General features: G+C 36.4%; 4 protein-coding genes across 10 annotated transcripts; 2 read left to right on the forward strand and 2 right to left on the reverse strand.

Moving 5' to 3' along the window:
* The first annotated feature begins 5,640 nt into the window (after positions 1-5,640).
* LOC121268066 lies at positions 5,641-7,238 on the forward strand. The gene has a single exon (XM_041172186.1). It carries the CDS (start codon positions 5,702-5,704, stop codon positions 6,893-6,895), a length of 1,194 nt encoding a protein of 397 aa, XP_041028120.1. The 5' UTR covers positions 5,641-5,701; the 3' UTR covers positions 6,896-7,238.
* Positions 7,239-10,506: 3,268 nt separating this feature from the next.
* Positions 10,507-13,312, forward strand: LOC121268067 (F-box/kelch-repeat protein At1g57790-like). Of its 2 annotated transcripts, XM_041172188.1 has the most exons (3): positions 10,507-10,660; positions 11,963-12,037; positions 12,122-13,312. In XM_041172188.1, the coding sequence occupies exons 1-3, from the start codon at positions 10,629-10,631 to the stop codon at positions 13,059-13,061; spliced, it is 1,047 nt and encodes a 348-aa protein (XP_041028122.1). In that variant the 5' UTR covers positions 10,507-10,628; the 3' UTR covers positions 13,062-13,312. The 2 variants fall into 2 exon arrangements, with proteins under 2 accessions (XP_041028122.1, XP_041028121.1); XM_041172187.1 differs by having other exon boundaries at positions 11,963-13,312.
* A 1,610-nt stretch (positions 13,313-14,922) lies between these two features.
* Positions 14,923-20,591, reverse strand: LOC121267882 (heterogeneous nuclear ribonucleoprotein Q). Of its 5 annotated transcripts, XM_041171984.1 has the most exons (10): positions 20,439-20,510; positions 19,679-19,753; positions 18,153-18,611; positions 17,925-18,041; positions 17,518-17,658; positions 17,181-17,354; positions 16,398-16,605; positions 16,127-16,302; positions 15,473-15,558; positions 14,923-15,248 (listed from the first exon to the last, which is right to left on the reverse strand). In XM_041171984.1, exons 3-10 carry the CDS (start codon positions 18,600-18,602, stop codon positions 15,110-15,112), a joined length of 1,491 nt encoding a protein of 496 aa, XP_041027918.1. In that variant the 5' UTR covers positions 18,603-18,611; positions 19,679-19,753; positions 20,439-20,510; the 3' UTR covers positions 14,923-15,109. The 5 variants fall into 5 exon arrangements, with proteins under 5 accessions (XP_041027918.1, XP_041027915.1, XP_041027916.1 ...); XM_041171981.1 differs by lacking the exon at positions 19,679-19,753 and having other exon boundaries at positions 20,439-20,591; XM_041171982.1 differs by lacking the exon at positions 19,679-19,753 and having other exon boundaries at positions 18,153-18,973; positions 20,439-20,587.
* Positions 20,592-21,480: 889 nt separating this feature from the next.
* On the reverse strand, positions 21,481-25,585 carry LOC121267610. 2 transcript variants are annotated; one of them, XM_041171564.1, is made up of 4 exons: positions 25,558-25,585; positions 24,007-24,820; positions 22,349-22,517; positions 21,481-22,210 (listed from the first exon to the last, which is right to left on the reverse strand). In XM_041171564.1, the coding sequence occupies exons 2-4, from the start codon at positions 24,808-24,810 to the stop codon at positions 21,744-21,746; spliced, it is 1,440 nt and encodes a 479-aa protein (XP_041027498.1). In that variant the 5' UTR covers positions 24,811-24,820; positions 25,558-25,585; the 3' UTR covers positions 21,481-21,743. The 2 variants fall into 2 exon arrangements, with proteins under 2 accessions (XP_041027498.1, XP_041027496.1); XM_041171562.1 differs by lacking the exon at positions 25,558-25,585 and having other exon boundaries at positions 24,007-24,923.
* Positions 25,586-25,805: the final 220 nt, after the last annotated feature.

Consider the following 25,805-nt stretch of genomic DNA (forward strand, 5'->3'; position numbering starts at 1 on the left):
CTGTTGGCCAGAAACAGTACTATCATTGACGACGTCGGTACGTGCAACACACATTGATCATGCTTTCTGATCTCTGGCTAGCTGCCTAACAACAACGGATTTCTTCATGGATAAGGATTCTTAATCAATGACAAGGATTAGATTAAGATCATGTAAAATATCAAACAATATCTCGCAATTATTGCGTAAACAAATATTATCTATTTAATTTAAGTAATAATATATATATTGGTATACTGACCATAAGAATCATAAATATCCTAGCTATATTTACATGTCCTTGGCCATCTAAAGAGAGATTGAATTCAAGATGATGGAAATTATAAGTGCGTTTCAAAGAAAGGAATTCTTTCGAGAGAACATGAGAAAAATGAAGAGGTTTTTTTTTTTTTTTCTTTTCTTTTCTTTTTTTAAAGAAATTTCGGATAGGATTTTCTATGATAATTATCCTACCATTTTTCTAGACATTTAAGTGGGAGAAAATGGTTTTAATGCCATTTTCCTAATTCGTTCACTAGAATAGTATTATATTAGGAAAAAACTTAAAAAGGATTATACAAAACAATTTCACTAACTGATGTGTCTTGATGTGATTCGTCAGATTATAAAGTTACTTTTTATTATAAAATAAATTTAACGGATCAGATAAAATCACATCAATTTGTGAGATTCTTTTGTGAAATTCATTTATAGATGTAGTAATACTCATATTATTAATTCCTCACAACATAAACAACTTGTTTAAAAGAAAAATAATATTTATAGTTATAATCACGAGTGTAAAATTCGTGTACTTCTTTTCAAAAAATGGATAAATTTAAGACTTTTACGCCCTAAATCAAACCCATAACTTGTTTCAAAAGAGAGATCAGGTACACGTATGTATGATAGCAAAACTTAAAATATAATTTTTCATTGTTTCGCTGTCATTAACCTAACGTAAGGAATGATCATCAATTTCTTCAACTTTCTTATTACGGACTAATTACGATCGATCTACCGCGTACGTACGACGGCCTTCCATGTAACATTCCATTCATTGATCTCTTGATGATCAGACGCTGGCTTGCTTATTTGGATCAGCTGGATTTATATTTTCCTTTTAGAAAATAGATAAGAAAGATGAAAAATAATCCTTAATACATCATATATATATATATATATATATATATATATAATATCCTCTTCTACGAGGCAGATCAGTACTATCAATGGCTTATTAATCTTTATTTTCATCTTTATATTTGTATAAAATGTTTTTAAATTCATCTACATTGACTTATGTATCTCTAAATTTTTACATAGTTTTTCTTAAGTTTGAAAAAGCACTATTCACTTTTCGAACATTATTTTTAATGTTTTTTCTCTCTCCTACCCATTAAAATCAATTTTGTGAAATTTATATTAAGATGATTTTGATATATGAAATTTGAATTAAGTTAATGATATAAAATATTTTTTTTAGTACATATTAATATTTATTGATTAAATTGGTCATTTTGATATATGAAATTGGTAATATTTAGATATATGGAATTTATATTTTTGCGCACATTGTGCTAATTGTAAAATATATAAAAAATAATAATAATTTTAAGAAAATAATATTAAAAATAATAATATTTTATTATTATTTAGTTCAAAAATATATAATTTAATGTAGTGATTTTTCTTGATATGCAAAATCAATCTTCAAAAGATATGATTTTGAAGATGCATATAGATAAACTAATACTAGTGCTCTAAAATTTAAATGGTTGAGCTAGGGTAAATAAATGTGAGTTAAATCGGTTAATGAATATTAATTGGCTTAATGCTTTCGTTCATTCTCTCACGCGCCAATAAAGCGAAGGATAGGGATTGTATTTATATTATATGGATAATATACATAATTAGGAAATTGAAACCATTTATATTATGGTTAATTTCAATTAATAGTACCACTTCTATTGCCTGTATTATATTAATATATAAATGATCAACATATAAATTAGCTTAATCACTAGTACTATATATAGATATTAATCTCAATTAACGACATGTTCCCGATTGATCATCTAGTGTTCTCATGATGTACATCTTTTAATTAAGTTCAAATACTTCAAATTAATTACATTTAATTAGGTGCTGACAATTCCATTAATCTTTTTTTCTTTTTCCTTCGATCGACTGGTCCAACAAAATGATAACGTTATATATATATATATATATATATATATATATATATATATATATATATATCTAACTCTAGCCAAGCCAAACTATGCCAAGTCGAGCTAATTAATAAATAATAGTACGGGAGTAATAACAAAGATTCAAAACTGAAAATGGAAAACGAAATTAAACAATAATTAGGAAGAAAAGGGTGGGCGGGGGAGTGGGGTCTGTACGTTGGACCACGAAGTAAACCATGATGCTTATATAGATTATATATATAGAGACGCATAAGACATGGTTTCTATGTATTCCACTCCAATCAAAGCCGCCACCAAAAAGCTAGCTACTTACTCTACGTGAGCCATGATGAAGCTTCTCTGGCCTCCTCCTCGATCGACTTCTAGAAGATCACGAGAAGCTTTGACAAGAGATATACGTGTGTTTGTCGTGTGTGCATATATAGGCCAGGCGTAAGGTTAAAACATATTAGTAAATAGTGAAAATATAGATAGAAGTTATTATTGGAAACAATCATTTTATATACATGATGTGACATCATCTAGACCACACATCTCTCAAATCTAAAATAAAAAAATTAAAGAATTAAAAGCAGCCATATAGTAAGTGTAAAGTATGCACTGCTACAGTAGCTTCTCTCTAGCATTACTCGTAATAATATCAAGTGCTATCAAAATTAAAAAGGTTTTATAAAAATAAATTTACAAACTGACATGATTTCATATGATACGTTAAATCTATTTCATAATAAAAATAACTTTACAATCTAATATAGCATATCAAATCACGTTAATTTATAAAATTATTTTGTAACTAAAATATTTCTCTAATAAAAATATTTCATGAGTCAATGCTTGTGGCGGGGAATGCTTATGCTTTAGAGATCGAAAGGAAAAAAAGATAACTACTTGACATTTACTTATTTGTTTTCTTAATTTTTAATCTTAGCACATGAAACATTTAGCTAGGTGCCTTTAACTTGACGACATGAGGAGAGGCAATTAGTATGTAAATTCGGGGGACAAGTGCCTTGAGGATTGAGGATATATATATATATATATATATATATATATATATATATATATAAATATATATTAAGCGTCCCCATCAATTTGGTTGCTCTGATTGTTGATAAGGATTGCAACATTAATGGAGGCCTTTACAGCTTGGGACTTGAGCAATTAGGAGAGATAAGACACATATGCAACAGGCGGCCAGAAACAACTAATTACAATCCGGCCAGGAGGTTAGAATTTTAGATCGATCGAGGCCATATATAATCTCTTTCGGTGGCAGCAACATCTAATCTATATATATATTTTTATTACTGACCTACTTATATATAATATAGCTAGATTGCCTATGTTTCCAACCACTTGATCAGTTTGCATGCAATATCTCATCATGAGCCAATTACCCAAAATCACCAACAACCAAATGCAGGTCAATTTAATTCGTATTGATCAGGCCATGCATGCATCCTTTATTTGTTACTAATTATACAACTTTCTTATTATTTGTTTTATTGAACGTACTACTACTACTTGTATCATGTACACTAAGGTAAACCCGCCATGATCAGCTAGCTCACGAACCCACGATCGATCCCTTCAAAACCGATGGATGCATCATTGAGCGTCCGTACGTAGCTAGCTAGCTCCTTAACTTAGGTCTCGGATATATGTTAAGCTGAGTTGAGTTCTTTATAAATAGTAGTGAGTTTAGATGGTAGAGTGAGTTTTGTGGAGTCTACCTTAAATAAGTTTAAATGTTTTTAGATATGAAGATAAATTTAGATGTATTTATAAAAAAATTAAAAAAATTGTAAATTTTACGTATAAAAAAGTATTAAGTTGAAAAAGATTATGAGTCTCATGTATAAAAAAATTTTAAGTTAAAAAATAAATTTAATAATTTAAAAATTAAATATTTACATCAGCTTAAAATTGGATTAAATTGAATTAATTTAAGTTGATATAAATTTCAAACGGTAACTTGGAGGCAGCTATTCCTGCAAATTATGCAATGCCAACGTATTGGTCCAATTTGACCTAATCCTTTGTAATTAATCGGCTAGGCTGTCCCTGGCAGGTACCAAATTGTTGTTGGCTAGATCCTAGCTAACACGTTTTTTCTTGTTCTGCTTTTTGTGTTTTTCTTCTGTTCTGTGCGCTGTTGTTTCGCATTCTTGATCTCTTTAATTTCTTTGTTAATTGGCTTAAGCTTCATGTGTACATACATGCACCACATATTCGATCCTAACCATGAAACAATATTGTACTACAACGTTAACGTACCTCTCGAACTTGAAGTAGATAGGCATACACATCTTGGGCTTTCATTAGGATGTTGCACTTGCGCAGTGGAAGCGGTCCATGTTACAGAGACTGTCGATGTGAATTACTTTGCACCGGTTGTAAAGTGGAGCAGGCCGGCTAGCTACGACCTCAAGTTTTGTATCATCTTTCAAGGGAAAATTATATCTATAAATTACGATACATCCAGATGTCCTAATAAAACAATTGTTGCTTTACTACTAATCAGCACTTACGTACTATGATTACGTGAATAAAATTAAATCAGTTTTTAAGTTTTTTTATTTTTTAATTCAAATTTCAAATTTAAAAAATTTAAAATTCAGTCGACATGTTAGCACGAAAATATGATTATGTGATTAAAATTATAATTATGTATAACATTTTTCAATCTTGTTTGAACGTTGAGATGAGATGAGATGAGAAATTTGTAAATATATAGTATTGAAATAGTTTGTAAATAATAGTAAATTGTGGTTTGAGTTAAGATTTTTATGAGACTTTAGAAAAAAATAGAGAAACAGTTGAATAAAAATATTATAATTTTTTTTAAAATTTGATTTATTTTTTGTGTTTTATTTAAAAATTTGAAAAAATTGTAATGATTAGATGAAAAAATTAAAGAATTGAAATTGAAATTGAAAATTTTTTTATGTCTATGGTGATTGGATATTGAAATAAGATAGAATGAGATGGAATGAAATACTGCATACAATCCAAATAGGGCCTAAAAGACTGTTTAAACAACAATGAGAGTGAAGTAAAAAAGTTGAGTAATGTTATACAACACACCATCATCATATTTTACTTTCATCTCACTATATAAAATGTGACATATTATATTTTAACGGTGATAAATATATCGTATTTTATACGGTAAAATGAAAATGATGGGTTGTTTACAGAATTTTCCAAAAAAGTTTCATCAAACGAGGACGCTAATACATGGAAATTGGAATAAGCAGGAGAACGGGTCAATTACAGAATTACGAGATACTAGTGGGAAAGATTATATAATAATAAGTGCAACCGTAAGGGCTTCCTACAAAAATTCCCCTGCCATGTCCATTCGAATTTTTCGACCGTTGGGGACCGACGCAGACAAGTTAACGGTTAAAAAAACTTCCATGCCGTTGCCCACACTTTTCTTTCTTCATATCCCAACACCAAAACAAACACACTGAAAAAGCCAGGGCGAACCCCACTGATCAATGGGCTGCGTTTCGTCAAAACACTTCAGAAAAGATCTCAAGCGAGAGTTCCCTTTCAATAATGGCGGCAACTGCGTGGACCACGTGGTCTCTCTCACTTCAAGCACCTACGGGGTTCTCAACTTGGACAATGAGCAAGCCGTCGAAGAGTGTGTCGCGGAGAGTAGGAGATTACAAAGATCTCCTATTCGCGAAGAGCCAGAGGTCATCAATGCTTGGGAACTCATGGAGGATCTTGAAGAAGGAATGCCCATTTCTAAGCAAGCCAAGGTAAGCCCGAAACCGAGGGCTTTTCTCCGTGGTTTTTCCGGTTTTGATTCTAGGAGTCCGGCGAAGTTCTCGAATCAGAATTGTTCTCCAAAGAAGACGAAGAGATTTGCTGGGAAAGAGAATAAGGGGCGGGTTAATTTGTTCGGACGTTCTGATTATAGCCCAAAAGGAATACCGAAAGCTAAGAATCATACCGAGAACTCGTGTAAGGCGGTCCTGAGTTTAAGTGATCCGGTGAAAGGGTCTCCAATTGGGGCAAAAAGAGAGAGTCGTGGGAGCGATTCGGGGCTTTCTCCTCGACAGAAGAGCTTTAGCCCCCTATTTGATCCAGAGCTTCTTGCATCTTATGAGAAAGAATTGTCTGAAGAGGAAGTTCAGATCAAGAGGATGGTCTCGCCTACAGCGAAATTCCGTAAAACGAGAAAGTCCAGAGATTTGGAGTCTATTCTTCATTCGTTTGAGAGAAAGTGCCCCCCAGGTGGGGAAAATGCGATTGTTATATACACTACGACTTTACGAGGAATCAGGAAGACTTTTGAGGACTGCAACAGTGTCCGGTCGATCATCGAATCCCATTGTATCCAAGTGGTCGAGCGCGATATATCCATGGATTCGGGGTTCAAGGAGGAACTGAGGGGTCTAATGGGGTCAAAGGAGGTGAAAGTTCCACTTGTGTTCTTGAAAGGGAGGTTGATTGGGGGAGTTGATGAGGTGGTGAAGTTGGAAGAAGAGGGGAAACTGAGCATTCTGTTTGAAGGGATTCCGAGGGCTGTAGGCGGATGCGAAGGATGCGGCGGTGTGAGGTTTGTGATGTGCATGGCGTGCAGTGGAAGTTGTAAGGTTTTGGATGGGGAGCAAAAGAAGATGGTGAGGTGCGGTGAGTGCAACGAGAATGGGTTGATTCACTGCCCTATTTGCTGTTAATTGAATACAATCATATCCTTCTTCCCCTCGGATTACTTTGGATTGGCTACTAGACTTTGGTATGTCCTTTCCATTTTGTTATGTGGGAAAATGAGGTTCTTAAAGTGGGTTTTAGGTCCTCTCGAGTGATGTATGTTCTAAATTTGCTTGCTTTTCATTACTGGGTATTTGTTTTTTCAATTTACTGACCTGGTTCAATATATTCTTCCAAGCATGATGAAATTTATGGAGGAATTCTGTTTCCATTCCTCAGATATGTTACTTCCCAAATGTCCTGTAGGTTGTAGTAATTGATATCTGTATGCATTTGGGCATCTAAATGCTGCACTTATTTTCTGCATCAGATACATCAATGTGCTGATGCGGCAACCTACCTTATTTCTTTACTGCAATAGTTTGGTCCTTTCTGATACTTTGAAGAGTCTTGATCAATGCGACTATAACCATCACTCCAAGTGATGCTTCCATTGAAGCCATAAGGCTCAAAGTCAAGACTCTAAATTTTAAGCCTCTCTGAAAAATGAATAGTATCAGGTATCACTGTGAGATTGTGGCTACAAACTGGAGGAGATTTGTGTGCCTGATTATGTTGCTGAAAGCTCGTTAATAAAAAGCTCAGGAGCGCCAAGATCTGTGTCAAATGCATTGAGATTCCTGCTTGGAAATATATCATCGATAAAGCGCAAAAAAAAAAAAAAAAAAACAAAAAAAAAGACAGGAGGTGGAGGTTGCTGGGTTATGCGCAGTCAAGGATTAAGAAGTACTTCTTGTCTTCCAACTAAAAAAAGTTTGGAAAATGTTAGTTTGTCCCTTCATTTTAATTTTTGATAGCTCATGTATTTATTTTTTTTAAATTTTTTTATTTAATGATTAAAAAAATTATTTTTAGTGTATTATTAAATTTTTTTATATTTAAAAATATTCAAAATAAGTAAAATAGATAAAAATAAAAATAATAATTTTGTGCTAGCGGCCAGCAGTCAAACCTGGGCTGCACTCTAACTGTCTAACACGACTCAAAAAGTTTTTTCTAGGTGAAATCCTTGTGTCATGGGCCCCATGTCCACCAAAATGAAGAAATAGAAATTTTCAAATAGAAATATTATATATAGAAGTCACTGTTTATTGAAGTCAATTTTACACATATTAGGTGTCAAAATATACACCACATATTTGAGAGGGAAAACGAGAGAGAGAGCAGAGATGAGAGAGAGAACGAGAGAGAGAGAGAGAGCGACAGCAGAAATGAGAGAGAGAGAGAGAGAACGAGCGAGAGATGAGAGAGAGAGCGAGACGAGAGATGAGAGAGAGAGCGAGATGAGAGAGAAAGAGCGAGAGCAGAGATGAGAGAGAGTGAGACGAGAGAGAGAGAGTAGAGATGAGAGAGAGAGAGCGAGATGAGAGATGAGAGAGAGAGCGAGACGAGAGAGAGAGAGAGAGAGCAGAGATGAGAGAGAGAGCGAGAGCAGATATGAGAGAGAGAGAGAGAGACGAGAGAGAGCTAGAGCAGAGATGAGAGAGAGCGAGACGAGAGAGAGAGCAGAGATGAGAGAGAGAGCTAGAGCAGAGATGAGAGAGAGCGAGACGAGAGAGAGAGAGAGCAGAGATGAGAGAGAGAGAGAGAGCGAGAGCAGAGATGAGAGAGAGCGAGCCGAGAGAGAGAGACCGAGAGTAGAGATGAGAGAGAGAGAGCAAGACGAGAGAGAGAGAGCAGAGATGAGAGAGAGAGCGAAGATGATGAGAGAGAGTTGATGAGAGAGAGAGACGGGAGAGAGATGCTGGTGAGAGAGAGATGAGAGAGAGAAGCCAAAGGAAGAAAAAAAAACAATTGGATGAGTAGTGTGTGCATTGTGTGCACAACTACAGTGAATGCCGTATAGCACTTTTCTTCCAAATAATACCGAGCGCACTCCTAATTTGGTGGATTTTTTAGGTTGAATTTTGTTTCAATTTTCAAGAGAGAGAATGGAAAGAAAATGATATTTTTTTGGAATGCATATCTAATGAAAAGGGTTATTATGCAAAGTGGAATTTAATGATTAAAACAAAATTATTGAACATCCTATCCTCTCAAGTTTGCATTCTTTCTGATAATGATTAAACATCAATGAAGGAGGGATAAAGCTCCTTCTTAAACCAGGTGATCAATCCATAGCCCCCCAAAAACTGAGTCATCCTGTTTGCCACTATTGCTATATATTTAGTGTGGATGATACCAATTAAAACAACTTAATCAATGACATGACTAGTAACAGATAGTCAACCAGAGAATAAAAATGTGACCGATTGATTGGCTGACTGAATAAGTCAACTTGAAAACGGATTTGTTGTGCGTTATGATCCGTGGCTGCCTACCTAGTGGGGGCGGCTCCTCCGTTGTGGGTAAACTTATCATTTTAATTCTTGTCGTCACATATGGTGATATTAGATAATTAGAAATTATTTATTATATTTTACTTATAAACTTATCATCTAATATCATATCATGAAATAATGAGAGGACGATGAGAAAATAAATGATGAATAGATTTTTTTCAATTGAAAAACTCAATTCTACGAATAAAAAAAAAAAACTGCACAGTAATTAATAGAGGCGTTAAGAGCGCAACTTTTTGGAGTGGTAGCAGGAATGCAAGTTGGACAAATGTTCTATTGAAGCTGTTTTTGAGTCAACATGAATTTTGTAGTAGAATGATAAGTTTACTACAAAATAGTCCACATTTGTTTGGTTTTGGCATCATCTGAAATACACAAAAGCTCTCTCTCTTTTTATTCTCTCTTGATAAGATATTTAGGCTGTGGATTTATTAAGTGTTACTCTAGTTTTATACTACGTAGTACACTTCGCCACTAAGAAAAAAAGCTTGAGATTTTTCAATCTGGAAAAACTTATGGAACAATTTTATAAACTGAGCTTGAGCTATTTTTCCGCTGTACATTCTAACAATTCGCAACTCAATTTAACTTTTCTCAACATCAAACGTAGCCTAAACAAATCATTACAAACATCCTATACACTCTTATGTTTAGAAAGTCCAAAACAATTAACACAGAAACTTCCCCACAAGTAATATGCTATAAAATAAAGAAAAAAAGAATATAGAGTTTTTCATCTTGCGAATAAAATTTATGAAAAATTATATTTATATTTATTTTATTATTATTTTTTTAATATCTTATGATGTGATATCAAATAATTAACTCACAATTTAAATGTAATAAATATTTTTAATGATTTAGTATTTGATAATGGAATGAAAAGCGATATACAAGATGCTCTCGTTTGGATTGAAAGATGAAATTAAATTAATTTAAATAATTTATAAATAGTAATAAAATTTATGAAGTAAAATTTATAAATAATAATAAATAATAATAAAATGAGTTGAGAATCTCTTAATCCAGTGCATAACATTAGTAAAAACAAAAATCTATCTTTATTTTATACAAATATTTTCTATCTTTTACTTGAAAAAAAAAAACAGCACATACGTCATGAAAATTTAATGACGTCATGTGATGCATGCCACGTGACCGTTTTCTGATACGGCAGGCAGCCACTGGGGTGCACAGAAAAGGTGTAGAAGCGTTCACACCTGATTTTTACTCAATTCACACGTGTTGCACCGTCACCTCTTCATATGCTCTCTCTCTCTCTCTCTCTCTCTGTGAATTCTGTGCCTCTGAAGTCTCTCCGTCCAAGCAGAAGCAGCTTAGCTTCATTTGGTTCACCATGGCTGGGAAAAAGAGAAGGAAGCTGAAATCGTAAGATTTTTTTTTAATTTAATGTTATACTTGATTATAGGCAGGTTTGAACGAATGATGTTAGGGTTTTAGGGATTAATCGGTCTAGGGTTTATGTGATACACGTACACCTGGTGATAGAAAATGTAAGAAAGAATGGAAATGGAATCGAATTCTGAAAGCTTGAATAAAGTTCGAGCTCTGTCCTTCTTCCAACTGTAAAAAGGCAATACAACGAGTTCTTGCTTGTTGTCTGTGCCTTCCTCTATAAGCGCTGGCTTCTCTTCTTCTTTTTTTGATCCTCTGTTCCTTCTTCATCCTCTACTGCTGATGTTTGTACTTCTTCTACCTCTAGTTGCAAAAATTTCTGGTTCTTGGTTTCCATAACGATGGTTGCTTTTCTTTCTTCTTCCGCCAATAGTAGAATTTCATCTTCAATGATCTTATAGACTGATACTGCTGCCGTTGTAATTCCTAGTCTTTCCTTCATTTGATTACTGGTACCATGATCTTAATCTTATAGCATGATGCAAGATTTTTTTTTTTTTTTTTTTGCACGCTCTTCTGGGTTTCTTGCTACTCTGTTATGGAAGTCGTATGTGCCATAGCTGCTTCTGGATCGAGATCTCTGGTACCAATTGTAATGCACTAGATTTATTGTGTTTGTTTGGATGGAAAATGACAGAAAATGAATGGAAAATTAAGATAGAGAGAAATTGAGGGATTGTTTTTAAGATCTTCCCATGCCTCAGATTACAAGGCTAATTCACCATTTATACAACCTCTGTGCTCAAACTACTTTGAACCACTTGCCAAAATTATGGTCTAATAGCCCATAACACTTCTACCCACACAACAAGTCCATGGTCCAAATCTTAACAAACTCTGACGATAGCCTTGAATTGGATACAATTTTGACAAACTTTAAGGGTGATTTTGTATCTTTTGATAGTAATTCAAGTTTCTCTAGTTGAAGGTCCAATCTGCTATTGGTTGATAATCAATCCTATCTGCTAGCATGTATAAATCATTCGCTCTCTCTCCTTGGGTGGGAGTGGTGGGGTGGGGGTCAGGGTTCTTTGGGAGGGATCACTACAAATCAAATCCGGATCTTTTCCACTAATGGAGCACTTTGGGACCTTTGTAACTGTTTGCAAGCTGAGCACTAAGGTCTCTAGTTTCAAAATTTTTGGATTTTACTAGGAGTTCCAATCACTGTCTTTTAGCATTTATTGTTCACTATTTTGAAGCTCATTAATTGTTTTTTTTTTTTTTTTCTTTTGGATTTATGCATCCTACAACTTATCAGGTTATTTTGTACAGGCTAGCTGAAACAAACACTGAAAGCAAAAGAATGGCATTGAAAGGGAAGAGAGAGAAATCGGAGTTACAGACTTGGTCTGACCTTCCTACAGAACTTTTGGAATTGATTGTATCCGAACTAACGCTAGAGGACAATGTCCGTGCCTCTGTTGTTTGCAAGAGATGGCATTCAGTTGCAACTTCTGTCCGGGTGGTAAATCAGTCACCATGGCTAATGTACTTCCCAAAATATGGTAACTTGTATGAATTCTATGACCCATCACTACGCAAGACGCATTCCATTGAGCTGCCTGAGTTGAATGGGACTAGAGTTTGCTACACTAAAGATGGTTGGTTGTTGCTATACAGACCCAGATCTCATCGTATGTTCTTCTTTAATCCCTTTACTCGTGAAGTGATTAAACTGCCAAGGTTTGAGTTGACTTATCAGATTGTTGCCTTCTCTTGCGCCCCAACATCTACAAGCTGCATGCTTTTTACAGTTAAGCACATCAGTCCCACTATTGTTGCTGTTAGCACTTGCCATCTTGGGGCGTCAGAGTGGGTTACTGTTAATTACCAAAATCGCTTGCCTTTCGTTAGTAGTATTTGGAATAAGCTTGTCTTCTGCAATGGACTGTTTTATTGTCTCAGTCTCACTGGTTGGCTAGGGGTCTTTGATCCACTGGAACGTATTTGGAGTGTTCTTGCCGTGCCTCCACCCAAATGCCCCGAGAACTTTTTTGCCAAAAACTGGTGGAAGGGCAAGTTTATGGCCGAGCATAAAGGAGAAATATCAGTTATTTATACTTGTTCCAGTGAAAACCCCATCATGTTTAAGCTGGACCGGGTAAACATGGTATGGGAAGAGATGAAAACCCTTGATGGTGTCATCCTTTTTGCCAGTTTCTTGTCTTCTCATTGCAGAACTGACCTTTATGGATTGATGAGAAACAGTGTCTACTTCCCTAAAGTTCGATTCTATGGTAAGCGTTGCATATCATACTCTTTTGACCATCATAGATACTATCCACGTAAGCAGTGTCATGACTGGGGAGATCAAGATCCTTTTGAAAATATCTGGATTGAACCACCCCAAAATTTCTCAAGCTTCACCTGAAGAAATCTAGCTGCACAAGTATGTTCTATAGTTGAGCATTTAGAGAATCTTTATTATATATTTAGTCACAACTCCCTTGGATGGAAAGCTATATTGGTTTGAATTTCTGTATAAGCAGTTGCCCACAAGGTGACTTTAATATACTCCTAGAAGAACTCTTATTGGAGTTCTGTTTTCTTTCAACACAAATGTTAATCCGACGTTTGATTTCACAACCAGTATTTTCATATAAAACTAAGTTTTTCAGGATAGTATTATACTTGAAGCCGTTGTACATGCTACATATGTCAACCTTCAATGTTTGGCAGTTTGTCTGATATCTTTTCCTTTTGCGACCTATGGCAGTCTCCAAAGTGAGTCTCACAGTAGCAAGTATACTGCCCCGAATCTCAAATATGCCATTCTGTCCTGGCAAAGCCCGTTAAACAATTAGTTTCTTGCAAAAGAATCTGCACTATAATGTATGCAGAAAGAGAAGTGCTACAATCACAAGGAAATTCTACAGAAGTAAACATACAAACTAGCATAGCTTCATATGAGACATTAGATCTACTTTGTAATAAAAGTAGTTTTATAATTTAACATACCACGTTAAGTCACGTCAGTTTGTAGGTTTACTTTTGTAGAATCTCTTATGGCTAAAACATTTCTCCTGTTTAGTTATTGCCATTGAACGCTGACCAGATAATCAAACCTTCGAAATTAATTGAAGGATATTCTAAAGAAAACAACTCCCCAGATTAGGACTAGGACTGGGACAGGAGTTTTACAGTCGCGTATACTTTCGCAAAACTACGGAGACTGTTCAGTTTGAGGTTAAATCATTAAACCTTAGAACAACCTGGACTGCAATGTACTTCATTAAACCCGTATCCTTTTCTTAAAATAAAATGTTTTAAATGGAGACCAGTTTCATGTTACAAAAAAACCAGTCTCATTTCCTGTTAAATTTCAGGCATTAAAAAGCTCTTGGGTGGCACACATCAATCTTGGTATCGTATTTTTCCCTGCCCCTCCGTGTTTGAGTTATTCTGTCGATGAGCATAAGAAATGATTTTTATGTTAGTTACAACACGTCTATTTAATATGCATAGCAGCAGAAGTGTCGACAGTAGTATGGGATGGCTTGGCTTGACGGGATTTGATTGTTCAGACCACAACGAAGATGCCAAGTTGGTCAGGTCCATTACTACGTAGAGCAGGTTTAAATCCCTGATCAGTTACATATTGATTTAGAATTTGATTCTCTAAGGTTGTTTATCGGTTGCATGTCTATGGGGCACGGCACGTACATTGTGATGCGCTCAACTGCCGAAGGAGTCGGAAGATATCGAAATTATTTGAACTTGCTGCTTTGGGCATCGGCAGATTAGAAGTTGTTTTGACGGGGGAAAGAGGTCTCAAACTCTCCTGCCCGCGAGTTGATATATCATGGTTTCGCCTTTCAAAGGGCTAAAATCAGTCCATTTGACAGACTTCATTAGTATTGGTGTCGTCGTTGGATTGATTTTTAATGTCGAGAACCGATTTTGTGTTCAAACCTATTTACCGGAAGAAGTCTCCGAGCAGTGTTTTCTTCCTTTTTATTTTTTTCAACTTGACCTTTTAATTCCCATCTAGGTTCTGTCTAGGTTTTGGCCAGAAACCGACTCCGATACCCCCCAGAACCCCAAACAGCATCACAATCATTCTCGCCATGCACCATCTTTTTCTACACAACAGCAGCAGCCAACGGATGCCAAGCACTAGTTTGCTTCCTTTCGTTCGCTTTTAAAATGTCTTTGCAGCGAGTAAATTGCATCCTTTTTTTATCAGTAAATCAATAGTTAAATTGCATTTTTGAGTTACATAAATTTGTTTCTAAGACAAGAAAGCCTTAGGCAATGTCAATTTCAAAAAGCATCGGAATACACACAATACACAATCAATTTTTTGATAAATTACACATAAAATTACTACTGTCTTCGACGTGATCCAGTGGACAGAGTCTCGGTGTAAAGCTAAAAACTGCTCACCTCAAGTACTCAAGTTGCAGAAAAGAGACTAAATCAATATGGGTGATACCGGCCACGCCCACGGCTGCTCTCATTGCTGCGCCTTCCACCACTCAAGCTACCACGGCCACCACTCCTGCCACTCTGGGACTGTGGTGGAGGGGTATGCGGCTGCTGCATGCCAGGCTGTTGCCTGTAACAATATTTATGAGTTCAACAGCAGGAGACAAAAATCATCTGGGAAAAATAGTTGGAATAAACATTCCAGTGTAGTGATAAACTTCAATTGGATAAACAGGTGCTAAAACAAAACTGGCAGCCAATGCAGCCAAGTAATGTTAGTTATGGAGAAAGCGAAATAAAAACTGAAGGCATACATCATGAAACAGACTGGGCGCCCAAAATATTCCCACTTACAAGACATATCCAATCCTTCCATCCGGCAAAAGCATTGGCATCATTGCCATGCCAGCAGGAGTTGGTCCCCTACCATAAATCAGTGGCTGCAAGAAATTGGCACCTATATTAGTCTTTTCAAGTATACGTCTTCATTACTTTTGGATAACAGATTTACGGACTAGTAAAAGAATCTATTATTTGTTCCAACCAAATTTTACATATATGCATAATCATATGCTCTCTACACGTCTCATATTTCCAAAACATGAACCCCACACTCACTGCGTGTCAAATCCTAGACCTCCTAGAAAGACAGGTTAAGTGCCATTAGGCTACAAGGCTGCTGTTCTTCATTTAAGTTATCTTTTCATTCTCATTAAATAAGAGGAAATCAGTCATGGTATATTTATAATTATTAATTAGAATGTCCTTTACATTTTTTCAAGGGTGAATTGACAAGTAACACAAGTTAATTAACCATGTATTAGAAGTATTACTTATTTGACTTTGAATAAATAAAATCTCCAAAGAAGGAAAAAGAGAACAGAGAATATTGATGCCCTCCAAATGAAATTATTAGCAAACTCAAGATAACCAAAACCCTTTTTCCCAACTATTTCCAGAAAATAAGCAGAGGTCAGGCGTTTTGGGGAGTGGACAGAAGCATCTTACTTGTGCAAAGCCAGGAGCACCATACCCAGCACCTACTGCACCATAGGGATTGCCAAGCATGCTGTAACCAACCTGAGGGGGGTAGCTTGGGAGTAAGGTTGACTTCTGCAAACTCGGTAATCCAGAAGACTTCTGATCTGCTTGTGGCTTAGCAAGGGAACACTCCAAAACTTGGCCTGCCAACCCAAGAACCGACAAAGTTAGTTAACAATGATACTTCATTATCGAGGATGACAAGACCAGGCACAAGGTGCAAGGAGCAAAAAGTTACCATCAATTTCATATTTCTCAGTATTCTTCAATGCCTTCATGGCACTTGACCTTTCTGCGAAGTGAACAAAACCAAATCTGCTTTTTTCCTGTCCTGCTTTTGCAGGCGGGATAACCACTTTTGTGATCTTTCCATGATGTTCAAACAGCCCTTTCAGACGATCCTGAGTAATGTCTTTTGGTAAATTCTTGACATACACTGCCTTAACCTGTACCAAACAAATTCCTAAAATCATGACTGCACAATCCTTGGAAGTACAAGAATGAGTGCAAACTCTTAACAAAGAAGATGCAAAGTATAGTTTTTGTTCTCTACTAGTGACACACACTCAGTGGATCTTATGCAAAGGATGTCACTGCCCAACCCATTCTTATGGGGCCTTGAGGTGGCATTTGTCCAAGAGCTTATTGCTAACATGATGCGCATGCATATATAGAATTCATGTGGGCATATATAGAATTCATGTGGAGATCAGAGGGAGTACTTATATACAGTACAAAGTTTATGATAGAATTTCACAACTATAGATCAGGAGCTTCGTAAGCAAATTTCCCCTTTCTTATTGACATTATAGACACCACGTAAAGAGGATTCAATAATCCATAGATGGTGCATGATATGCCAAACATTAGGGATTGGAAGGGGGGGGGGGGGGGGGACATTAGGTATCCAGTGAAGAAAAAGCACGGAACATCTTATTACATAATCAAATAACTACTACATTTACACATATTTCGTTGTGAAAGCACCCACAAAAAAAGTATCATAAAATGGAAGACAGACCTGAGAAGCAGCAGATGATTCTGCATTTTTAGGGTCAGCCCAGCTCACTGTAGGGGCATTGTTTTCAAGCTTAAATGTTGGGCTAGACATCTTCAGTCTCGAGTATTCTGCACATGCATGATTATAATATTCGATAAAAGAAAATCCACGGTTCCGGCTAGAATTCTGTGGGTCCTGTATTGGTCAAGAAGATCTAATGAACAACATTATATAAAGCCATAACTGAAGAATCATATCAATAGTCTCAAGTTACAGATATGGTTATGATAAAAAACAAGTATAACTTAAAATGAGAATAGGAAACGTGAACAATGATGAACCTAACAAAGTGATGAACCTTCAATAGTTCCACAGAAATGACTCCAGGCCCTATGTCCGTTACAGCCTTCTTCAAATCTTCATCATCCCAATTTCGGGGAACATTGCCAATGAATAACCTATGCTTTGCTTGAGATGTTGAACACTTTATTTTTTTTCCCTGGTAAGAAAGAGGGGTCAACAGAAAATTTGATCCAACAACAAGTCAGTCGCTAACTTATCCCGAAAAAAAAAATCTAGACACTTGAGTTATTTAGAAACTATTCAATTAAAATAACAAAAGTGATAAATGATAAATCTGACAAATGAGTTTCTTTTACAACATGTGAATACGTAAATCAGTGGTAGCACACCCCTGAATCAATAAGACAAGGCTGAAATTATTCAAAGGAAAACAAGCATTAACCAGACGTGTGCATAAATCACCTTTAGTTCGGAATTATTTAACTCCTCAATGGCCCTAGAAGCAATCTCCTTGGTTCTGAAGGTCACAAAAGCATAACCCTTGGACCCACTTGCATCTTTACCCTTCATCATTCTGACCTATTGTAAGCAAGTATAGATCTAATTAGTTCAACAAAAAATGCAATCAAGGAATATAGTTTTTTTTATAAGTAGCAAACAAGGAATATTATAACCACAAATATACATTACCTCTGTGACTTCTCCTATAGACCTACAAAACCCCCTCAAATCCTCTTCAAAGGCATCGTGTGAAATGCCACCAAGGTAAACTTCAGATCCATGAGGTGGAAGAGCAAGAAGCTCAGCATGCTTTTTCCTGTCATTTTCCTCCTCTGCCTGATCAACCTTCATCTCCTCATCACCATGTGGCCCATTTTGTGCATCAGCTCCTTTGGCAGCCTCCTTGTCTCCACTGTCTCCCTCCACCTCCTCTTCTACCTCTTCCTCTTCCTCTTCTTCCTCTTCCTCCACCTCTTCAACTTCTTCCTCTTCCTCTACTTCTTCATACTCAATCTCTTCTTCCATTGTCTCCTCAGGATCATTGTATCCATCAAGGTCCACCTGCTCTTCAGATTCGGTAGGCTTTTCAGATACATCTGGCTTATGAGAGGCTGCAGCACCTGCCCTTGTCCTTGGCATCTTATGTATCTATAAAGAAAGCTTGCAAGGCAACTGTGATGGAAGCGCAGAAGGCACAAGCAATGGCAGAAGAAAGAATACAAATATGGAAAGGTGGACACAACGAGAGGCCAAAAGGAGTTGCAGAGTAAGAATCTCGATAGAATATTTTCCATGAGGAATGGCTCCAAGGAGTTGCAATTTGAATGATTCTCAATTAAGGGATCATAAATAGTAACAAAAGTTAAGAATAGGTAAGAGAGAGTTCTGAATGTCAATCACGAGGATAGTGATGCTCAACAGGAGAAAACAATGAAGTAGTGACTTTCTCGAAATTTAGATACTGACAGTTGCCCAAAAGCAATGGCCAGTTTATTTGTTTAACTATCTATCTGGAACAATGCATTCACAAGAAAAGAAAAAGAAAAGGCAAAAGAACAAGGATGAGAAATCGAACATTTACTAGTAATTACAAAGGGATTATTTCTAAAGCAGTAATACAATCAGGAAACAGAAATATACAAGTGAGGTTACATCTACACTTGAAATTCCCAATCAAATACATGTGAGAGAAAAGAAAACAGCAGCCAGACGGGTTATTAGGTTTGACTAAAACAACTATTCCAGTTCCATACCGCATTTTCCATATAAATGTTAGATTATCTACAATTTGAATATTGTATTGCCAGTATAACTTATCAAGGCTAATCTTCCATTTATATCTTAGTTGCACTAAAAAAGATGTTGTAAGGCATGTAAAAGTCCCAAAGAATAAGTGCTTGCTTCTCGACTTTCAACTGTCAATATGCCAGAATCTTTTATATACCATAGCAAGTCTGGTACTGCTACATAAATACATCTAAGATGCCAATGTTGTCTAACGGCAGAAGCAGCATTTTTGGGTAGCCACCATAGATTTTAATGGGCTGAGTTCTCATGGATTTCTTGCATATTTTCCAATTTCTAATTAGGTGATCTTCTTGAATATGTCTTGTGTACTTCGCTTATGCCCTTTTTTTTTTAATAAAATCTTTGATTACTGATAAAAGGGGAAAAAAAAAAGGCATAATCGGGGAAAGACCCTGGGCCTGGCATACCTATAGATGCAATTTCAACAAAATGCTTTAGACCCATACTCTGTTTATATCATGTCAGGCACCAGAAACCAAACACAGTCAGTCAAGGTAACACAGGCAACACTAAGCTGTTAGAGATAACATCAAATCAAGAATGATTATTATCATAACGAAGTGATTTGATTTTCATAATTATCAAATCAAGTGATTTGATTTTCATAATAATCAAATCAAGATATTTGATTTTCATAATAATCATGATACTTACCTTATCTAATGTCCATGTAATTTTCCTATAAATCAGGACCTATGCTTTATATTCAATCACAATTGTGAATAACAAAGATGTAGCCCATAAAGTTCTTCTCTTTCTTTCTCATTCTCCTTCTATTTTCCATTTCAATTTTTATTATATTTTATTTCTATCACATTCACACGCCCCATTAGAAGCAAAAGCATAATGTTGAAAGGTCTTAAGAGCAAGAAATGTGATTTCAAAGTGCCAATCGAAGATATTTGCCTCTTCATAAGCCTCCATCCACTTTCCAGTTACAAATATAAATTTACTTTTTCAACACCACCACCATCTAGAACCACCAACGCGCTAATAAAACCACCAAGCATAAGAAGGCAACCAAAAAGCAACATTTTTTAGAACTGGGATGAAGGGAATAAAGACTTTAGTTCCATGTAGCCTTATAGACACGCATGCACGAACATATATGTATCATGGTTCCTAAGAGACGAAGCAGCAAAAACTAATGCAGGGATACAAAATTACCTGGACACGGAAAATTGAAAAGAAAGTGAAGCCCCTCAACCACCTCGGTCTCTCTCTCTTGCTCAAACGCTTTATGTAACTCGGCTCAGACTGTGCCCTAAATTAATGTTAGTAGAAACACGGAAAGAGAATGATGGCTTCCGTCCTCGTTGGTTGGTTCCAAGTTCCACGTCACGGTCTAGCTACAGAGCCTTTGGGCCTTAAGCTAATAATAATGGGCCATTTTCTTGGGCCAGTACTGATCTTGGTTTACAAATCGACAAAAAGAGGACTTTTGGATCAGTCCAGTCCATGATTTACTGGAATTTATCGTTAAGAAGAAAGTAGTCTTGGGTAATGAAGGTCATAGCAATAACTTGATGCCCAATGATTGATGACTAAAATGAGAAAAAATTATTTTTATCGGTTACTATTCACTACTTCTCGCCTCCATATTTTATGAAAAAAAAAACTAAAAGTATGAACATGATAGTAAATAGTAACTGATGTATAACATTTCTTTTAAAAGGAGAGTGTTGACGTCGATTCCCTCTCTTACCCTCGAGAGATTCCTTGGTTTCCACTCATCCAGGTAAAGTTCACGTAGTAAAAAATATTGATCTTAGAGCATTGCGTAGTGGCCTCGGCAAAGCCATTGCTGGGCTATATTTTAGCCATTTCCCTTAAATGAACAGTAAAAATAGGTAGAACTATTTTCGGAGGTCAAGTCTGTTGAGCCAAATATGCCGGCCATTCAACTTTTTTGCTTATTTTAGTTCTTTCGTGTCTTTCTATCTAAGCTCTCCTTGGTAGAAAGCTCTCTAGGTACTATATGTTCTGTTATCATTAGAGAAAAACAAATCAATGAAAAAAGTGAATTTTCTAGTCAAATTTTGGCTGAAGTGTAGCGAGTTCACTACTAATAATACTCTGCTCAGAGCGTTTTGCCTGGAATTAATAGATACTTGGACCTGGACTGGCCTCTTTTCAACTCTGATTCTAAACTACATGTCGAGTCAAAAAGGGATCTGAATTAAAGGTGCCAAGAAAACAAAAAAGGAAATATTAGCAAGGAGCCTGCTTGGTGCATCTTATTGGGATTGCGTAATGAAAAATTCTACAAATCACACTCTCTTCCGAGTCTCTGACTGTCATTCCACGAACCCATCCCAAGTTCCACCAATTTAAAAATAGGAGAATTTTGAGATATACTGCAGGATCGAATGCAGTGGCTGCTAGTTCAACGTTTGAAACCAAAGGAAAGAGGGCATTTCATCGTCACATGCTCACAGTAAGAGATCTAGCCCAAATAAAGAAAGAAGACGTCTAGCTCTCACTCTCCAACTTGTTACAACCGTCCACAAGAATTCTCCTCATATGACCAATTAGCTCTTGCATATGTTCCCTTGAATGAAGCGGCGCTGGATACACGCATGCACAGTCCAAACCACCATTTCTTATTGTGTCAAATATGGCAATGGACGGACCGACACCATGTACTGAAGCACATCCCACGTAATCCTCCAATCCAAGCTGTTGATGCAGTTCATTAGAATCATCAATAACTGGGTCCTCAAACACCGAGATCAAGGCAGTTCTCAAGGATGATGATGGGGTCAAACCAGGATTCTCAATGGCCTTACACATTAGGAAGTTCAGGTCAGACATGTCTGAGAAATGCTTGTTGGAGTTCTTAGCATTTGCAAAGGACTTGTAGCATCTATTTGCCAACTCCCATAGTTCTTCTTCACCAGATATGTCATGTGTATTTAGAATGGCAGAATGGTAGAATCCTGTGTGTTACGAATACATTTGTCATTTTACAAATTAATGCATAACACCTAATTTATGTTGAGCCAAGACAGGCAAAAAAACCACTTAATAACTCTTTTATTTATGTAATGCAAGGGAGGGTTAGTAATTAGGTTCACCTAGATCTTGACTGCAATGGACTGGATCAAGAATTGAACGGCAGTCTATGAGAGTTACCACAGCGTACTTCTCCCTCTGCTGATCAGGAATGTTTTTCGAAGCATAAGCTGCAATCAATCCAGCCGCTGCCAAGGCTCCACAAAGTTTAATTTCCCTTGACTTACATTCCTACAAAATTTGTGCCAACATATAAGTGTGAGGTCATGGATCAATAATAGGCAAACACGAGTTGCGGGTGATCAAACTTGGAACCCATGGACATAGCTCACAAGCTCAACACTAAAAACGTTGGGGTAAAACAGAAGCCAAGGAGTTGCAAATGATCGAAACTTGGAACCTGAATATGTAGTTCACCAACTTAACACTGAAAACTTTTTGCTAAATATACCGATAAAAAGTACGTTGTTGCTTCTGAAAAACTCACTTGGATCATGTATCAAAACTTTTTCAAGAATGTGCGCATGAGTTGAAGAGCTTATATTAAGCATATGGGGCAGGGTGGTTGAACATTTGAATAGCATATGAAGGACCATAGGCACCTATGACAGGCCTAATTATATGAACCCACGAGGTTTAATGCTGCACAAACTAGTCCACAACCAGCATGGTCATTAGGTTATTAAATAAGGTCTTTGAGAACACCAAATAGATATTCTAGCCATTTAGCAGTGTTTCTGATATATATACTTCCTGTGTATTCGGATAAACTTTTGAACATTAATACAGTTCCTTCAACTAGTAAATATACGTACGTACATATATATATATATATATATATACATATATATCAATTATTTTGAGCGTGACAACCGAGAATGGCAACTGCTGCACAGGAAGCCCTTAGGCCCACACCCTATCTCTGCTGCGAATGGGAAGTGTCAGCCTATGAGCAAAGACAAAAGAGTCCATGTCTCTTGAGTCTGGCTCGTGGCTAAGCAACTGACCCTACTCTGGATCTTTCCTTTTGTATCATATTTTCATATTCCTGCACAATATGGCCTAGGTGATGTCGATGCATCATGACTAATAAAATAAAATCATGATTAAGCATAATCAGGTTGCGTTTTGTTGAAGTGAGTTGAGTTGAGTTGAGATGATAAAATATTGTTAGAATATTATTATTATTTTGAGATTTGAAAAAGTTGAATTGTTTATTATATTTTGTATTAGGATTTGAAAAAGTTGTAATGATGAGTTGAGATAAATTATAGTTCCAAACGAAGCTATCAATCTCACTATGATCAGAATCCCCTACTATCTAACAATCCAGAAGTATTAAATTCCAACAATTGCTCTCAAAGTGAACAACAGTTAGTTTATCACGTTAATATTTATCCATTCCAACAACCTAACATCTAACAATTAAATCTCAGACGAAACATCACACTGGTTAATCTACCGATCATATATATAGATATGTAAATATATCACCAGGTTAATCCAATATTCCAATCCAACCCAACCCAACCATGACAAAGACGAATTCCAACAAACTGCGTCAACATGGTTCAGGTAAGAGGCATAAAATATACTTATTTGGTTACCTAATAAACTTAATAACATCTTTCAACCTTGTTAAGCCCAACATTCAAAAAAAGGCGAAAACTTAAACAAGTGGCAAAAGGTGATCATAAAGTTGCACAAATAAATGACTTACTGCAACAAGCTTCTCAGTGTCAACTGCAGTCATCTGCAGCCTCACCACCTGTGAATATCTAGGCGAGTTTGCGTCCCTAAAATCCAAATTTGCCAACCTCAGTGAATTCAAGGAGTACCCAAGCATGTCCACGCCCCGCGCCCAAAAGGGCTTATTAGCTCTGCCTGCTGGGATAAGATCCTCGATTCCCAAATTAACATCTTCTTTGTACCCAAATTCCCTCCCTATATCTTCCCCTTCTCTTCCGGACCCCGTCACGGACCCCAGCAGCTCCCTCAGTACTGACACCGCCGTCGTGCGGTCGCATGCCGACGTGTGCAGCCTGAGCGTCAGGGTCCACTGGGCTTTGCTCAGTGTGTACAGGCTAGCGAAGAGCACGTCTTCGTCGGCGTACGATGGATGGTCAGGATCTTGCCACGTGTTTTGGTTCAGCTCGTGTTCGAGGATGAGATGGAAGGGAGTGACGGAGTAGTGGTGGTCATTTTGGTTGTGAAGGATGTGGGACGTTGACGAGAGATCCAACGGTCGGATTTGGAGGTGAGGGGTGGGAGGAGTGAGGAAGGAGAAGGTTTTAGAGGAGGTGGTGGTGAAGTGGAGCTTGGAGCGGAGGATAGGGTGGGCATTTTGGAGGTTGTGGAGGGCAGTTTGGATGGTCCAGATATCTGGGGGCTTAGAGAGGAGGAGGGCTAGGACTGTGATGCCGGTACCACCGGGCACGGCTTTGCACCAGCTGTACTCGGTGCCACCGACGGTTCGAGCCTTGGGCTCGACTGCTTCTGGGTTGTGGGGGCTCTCATCAGACATGCTATCTAGCCTGCAAACAGAAAGATAAAAGAAAAAACACACGTTTGGGCCATACGTAAAAAAAGGATTGATAACGATGAAACTAAACAGAAAGCAAAGAAATTTGTGGACCCAACTATTTTCTAGGTGTTAGTTGGTTGCAATGAATTATTAGAGAACTGCTATAGTCTCGTTCAGTTTTAACTTAACATATAAAATGAAATGAGATAAAAAAAAATACGTAGAGTAATAAAATAGTTTTTAAATAATAATAAACTAGTTGAAGTTAATATATTTTATAAAATTTTAATAAAGAAAAAAAATTGAATAAAAATATTATAAATTTAAAATATTGTTATAATATTATTTTTTATTTTGAAATTTGAAAAAATTAAATTATTTTTTATGTTTTATTTTAAAGTTTAAGAAAGTTGTAATGATTAGATAATGAAAAAGTTGAAAATTTAAAATTAAAAAAATTTATGTTTAAATAATATTTTGATGTTAAAATAAGATGAGATGAAATGTATTGAGATAAGCTAAACTGCCTAAATATTTGTTGCTCATACTTTCGACCATGGATGGGCAAAAATAATTCATATATAAAAAATGATATTTGAACGAGTGATTGACTCATGGTCAAGTCAATTTTCTAAAAATTTTAAAAATGATTTTAAGTTTTGTTTAAATAAAATATTATTTTTATTTATCATATTTTTAAAAATTCCGGTACACTGTCGATAAAAATAAGGTTCTGAGGAACAGTACCGTCTTTATGTACCATGTAGCAAGTCCAGGTGTGTACTTGGAATATGCCCCTTTATTTCTCGCTCCTGGGCATGAATGAAAAAAGAAAAACTGGGTAATGAAGTTTGGGCTAAAGGACACATAATGATGCTCACCCCCTCCCCCCCCCCCCCAAAAGCAATCTCATGTTGTATTGATGAGTGTATCACTGCATGCATGCTCATACGTGCATAATGTATCGCAGGGTCCTTAAAATCTCATTTACCACA

This window comes from Juglans microcarpa x Juglans regia, chromosome 5S (assembly GCF_004785595.1).
Source record: "Juglans microcarpa x Juglans regia isolate MS1-56 chromosome 5S, Jm3101_v1.0, whole genome shotgun sequence".
Lineage (NCBI taxonomy): Eukaryota > Viridiplantae > Streptophyta > Magnoliopsida > Fagales > Juglandaceae > Juglans > Juglans microcarpa x Juglans regia.

Coding starts and splice junctions, on each gene's coding strand:
- LOC121268066 (XM_041172186.1), top strand. CDS start 5,702: ATGGGCTGCGTTTCGTCAAAACACTTCAGAAAAGATCTCAAGCGAGAG.
- LOC121267882 (XM_041171981.1), bottom strand. CDS start 18,602: ATGCCAAGGACAAGGGCAGGTGCTGCAGCCTCTCATAAGCCAGATGTA. Junction 17,659..17,924: donor TAAATAATTCCGAACTAAAG/GTGATTTATGCA, acceptor CTTTCTTACCAG/GGAAAAAAAATAAAGTGTTC. Junction 16,606..17,180: donor AATCATCTGCTGCTTCTCAG/GTCTGTCTTCCA, acceptor TGTTTGGTACAG/GTTAAGGCAGTGTATGTCAA.
- LOC121268067 (XM_041172187.1), top strand. CDS start 10,629: ATGGCTGGGAAAAAGAGAAGGAAGCTGAAATC. Junction 10,661..11,962: donor AAGAGAAGGAAGCTGAAATC/GTAAGATTTTTT, acceptor TATTTTGTACAG/GCTAGCTGAAACAAACACTG.
- LOC121267610 (XM_041171564.1), bottom strand. CDS start 24,810: ATGTCTGATGAGAGCCCCCACAACCCAGAAGCAGTCGAGCCCAAGGCT. Junction 22,518..24,006: donor ACACTGAGAAGCTTGTTGCA/GTAAGTCATTTA, acceptor CAAATTTTGTAG/GAATGTAAGTCAAGGGAAAT. Junction 22,211..22,348: donor CCATTGCAGTCAAGATCTAG/GTGAACCTAATT, acceptor CGTAACACACAG/GATTCTACCATTCTGCCATT.